This window comes from Lactuca virosa, chromosome 3 (assembly GCF_052849685.1).
Source record: "Lactuca virosa cultivar CGN04683 chromosome 3, Lactuca_virosa_CGN04683_v6, whole genome shotgun sequence".
NCBI lineage: Eukaryota > Viridiplantae > Streptophyta > Magnoliopsida > Asterales > Asteraceae > Lactuca > Lactuca virosa.
In genome coordinates, this window is record NC_136428.1 from 31,647,914 (window position 1) to 31,651,160 (window position 3,247).

The 3,247-nt window shown below is 34.7% G+C and overlaps 1 protein-coding gene across 1 annotated transcript; it reads left to right on the forward strand.

Moving 5' to 3' along the window:
- The first annotated feature begins 431 nt into the window (after positions 1-431).
- LOC145165430 (metal tolerance protein A1-like) lies at positions 432-2,799 on the forward strand. The gene is made up of 2 exons (XM_079084168.1): positions 432-632; positions 1,356-2,799. The coding sequence occupies exon 2, from the start codon at positions 1,356-1,358 to the stop codon at positions 2,562-2,564; it is 1,209 nt and encodes a 402-aa protein (XP_078940294.1). The 5' UTR covers positions 432-632; the 3' UTR covers positions 2,565-2,799.
- The last annotated feature ends 448 nt before the right edge of the window (positions 2,800-3,247 follow it).

The following is a 3,247-nucleotide window of genomic DNA, read 5'->3' on the forward strand; positions in this document are numbered from 1 at the left end:
TAATCTTTTAGATGAATGATGCTTAGGGAACATGTGATTTAGGGGATATATGGTTAAATGTTAGTAACCGACTCTATTAATGGAATAATAATAAAAAATATGTTAAATTTAGGTTTATTTTGGAAAAAAGATTTTAGGTTTAAAACGGAAAAATGCAAAATACAAGATCTTTTATAATAATAAAAAAAAAAGAAACTCAATTTACCTGTTGATACCTGTTGAAAAGTGAACTAACAAAAATAATAAATAGAAATTTTATGTTTTTTGAAAAAGAAAAAAGTTTAGATCTAAAAATAAAAAACTATAAATATAATATAAGATAATAATAGATAAAAATTTAGTGAATTATTAAAAAAAAAAGTTTAGATCTAAAAAGAAAAAAACTTAAATAAAGTCATTTATAGAAATAATATTAAAAACCGAACTTATCAATCGTTACCCAAATCGGGAATGATTACATACCCAGAAACACAAAACAAATGGAGACGCCATTCGATTCTCTATATAAATCCATGATAACCCCTGCTGCTTCGCATTACACATACAGGATCCCTTCCCTTCTGATCATCACGAGCTCTCAAATTAAAACCTAGGGGTTCTGGGTTCTTCTAAATCTAATCGATTGCTCGAAGGTAAACCCTACGATTCTCTATCTTTTTCAGTATTCCATGGATTTAACTTCATCTGTAGCGACGTTTGATTATTGGCATAACTCCGTTTGTGATTGGAATATCCTATCTTTGTACTCGAATAGTCTTATTGGAAGCCACACCTTTTGGAATCTTCACCCCTTACTTTTTGGACAATTATAATCCCTTATTCCCATTATTAGTTTGTGCTGTTTAAAAGATTCATTCCACATAGAAAAATCGTCAACTGCTGTAAGCGTTCTGTCAAATCCTTGTTCATAGACCCCTTTCTTCTGTACGTGTATGTATAATCCTTCAAAGTGATTGATTGATGGTCGTTTGCTTATATTTTTTCTTCTCAAAGTGATTTGTAAACAGTTTTTGCACTTGTTCATTCTGATCTAACTTACTTCAGGTCCGTAAGGTGGTTTTTTATACTGTTTTTCTACATTCAGTTTTGAAAGTCTAACCCAATCTAAAGGTTCTTCTTATTATGAATTCAAAATCCTAATGTTAATGTGCTACAGATTTCCTTTGCTGTGTTTTGTCGTTACTTTTTTCAAGTTGACCTTATTTATGTTGAATCGATTGTTGACAAATCTGTATGACCTAATCTAAACCCTAATTTGATTGCTGGTTTGGCAATGACTTAATGTGATGTTTCTATCATTTATCTTACATAATGACACACAGTTTTGTGTATGTATTAATGATTTGTTGTTACAGATGGATGCTGAAAACCATGAACATGGACACACTGTCGACATATCTGCAGCCCTTCCATCTGAAGAGAACAACAGGCAAACTGTCAGCAAGGTTTGTGGTGGAGCACCATGTGGATTCTCAGACTCAAAAACCACTTCCAGGGAGGCAAAAGAAAGATCAGCATCAATGTGGAAGCTCTGGTGCGGAGTGATCTTGTGTGTCATCTTCATGAGTGTAGAGGTTGTAGGTGGAATCAAAGCAAACAGTCTGGCAATCCTTACAGATGCTGCTCATCTCTTATCAGATGTTGCAGCTTTTGCAATCTCTCTCTTCTCTGTTTGGGCTTCTGGATGGGAAGCCACACCCAGGCAATCTTATGGGTTTTTCCGGATTGAAATTCTTGGCACTTTAGTTTCAATCCAAATCATTTGGTTGTTAACTGGAATCCTAGTTTATGAAGCCATTGATCGTCTCCTTCATGGCACAGTTGATGTTGAAGGTAGTCTAATGTTTGGTATCGCATCATTCGGCTTAATTGTCAACATTCTCATGATGTTCATACTAGGCCATGATCATGGCCATGGCCATAGCCATGGACATGGACATAGCCATGGACATGGACATGATCATGATCATGATCATGGCGAAGATGATATACATATCCATGGAGTTAGTGTCACAACCCACCAACACCACCGTCATGATCATGGTCATGGTCATGAACATGATCATGATGAAGGACACAATGAGCCTCTATTGAAAACCTACTCATCAAAAGAAACGAAGAAAAGGGGGAATATCAACGTGCAAGGTGCGTATCTTCATGTTTTAGGGGATTTAATACAGAGTATCGGGGTAATGATAGGGGCAGGGGTAATATGGTACAAACCAAGCTTAAAAGTAATAGACCCGATATGTACTTTGCTGTTTTCGGTTATTGTTCTGTATACAACAATCAACATGCTTCGTGACATATTAGAGGTATTAATGGAGAGCACACCAAGAGAAATCGATGCAACAAGTCTTGAAAGAGGGCTTTGTGAAATAGAAGAAGTGGTTGCGATTCATGAGTTGCATATTTGGGCAATTACTGTTGGGAAGGTGTTGTTGGCATGCCACGTCAGGATCAGGCCTGAAGCTGATGCTGATATGGTTCTTGATAAAGTTGTGGATTACATTAAAAGAGAGTATAACATCAGCCATGTCACCATTCAGATTGAAAGAGAATAAATAAATCAGTTTTAAAAAATTTTGGGCGACTTGATTCTTTTAGGGTTTTTTAGTTGTGGGTCAGGTTTATGTGCAGGGATTATGGTTTTAAGATTTTGATTTTTTTTTTCTGTCATCTTGTTTGGGTTTGTATCTTACTTATTGATGCCATAAAATGCAAAAAACATTTGTGTGGGGAATCTTTATTGGTTAGAAATATGAATATAGATTTTCCCACTTTATGGAATGTTTTTAATTGATAGATTATTTATTGCATTATGTGTGTTGAAGTGGTCGAAAGAGTGTAGAGGCTGTCATGAACAGGAAAAGTGATATAAAATCTTGTCGTTTGGATGCAGCGAGTGTAAAAGGATGTTTGGTATCAACCATACACGTTCACATAATGTTGCGTTTAGGAGATCTTTAGGTGGATTTTCTTTCTTTTTCTTTGAGCCACAAAGAATCTTGCACGTTTTAAAATCATTACAACTCATAACTTAATATTTTAATCTACAAATAAAAGGGGTATTCACTAAAATAAACTAAACACGGGGAGACTATCATTGCTTTTTCTATAGTGACATATTTCTTAATATGACTCTTGTGAAATGCAAAATTACTATTTTTTTTTTTTTACAAAAGCTTTTCTGAAATATTATGTTGTTTGTGGAATTTGAAGACTTAATCCTCATAGTTCCATGGAA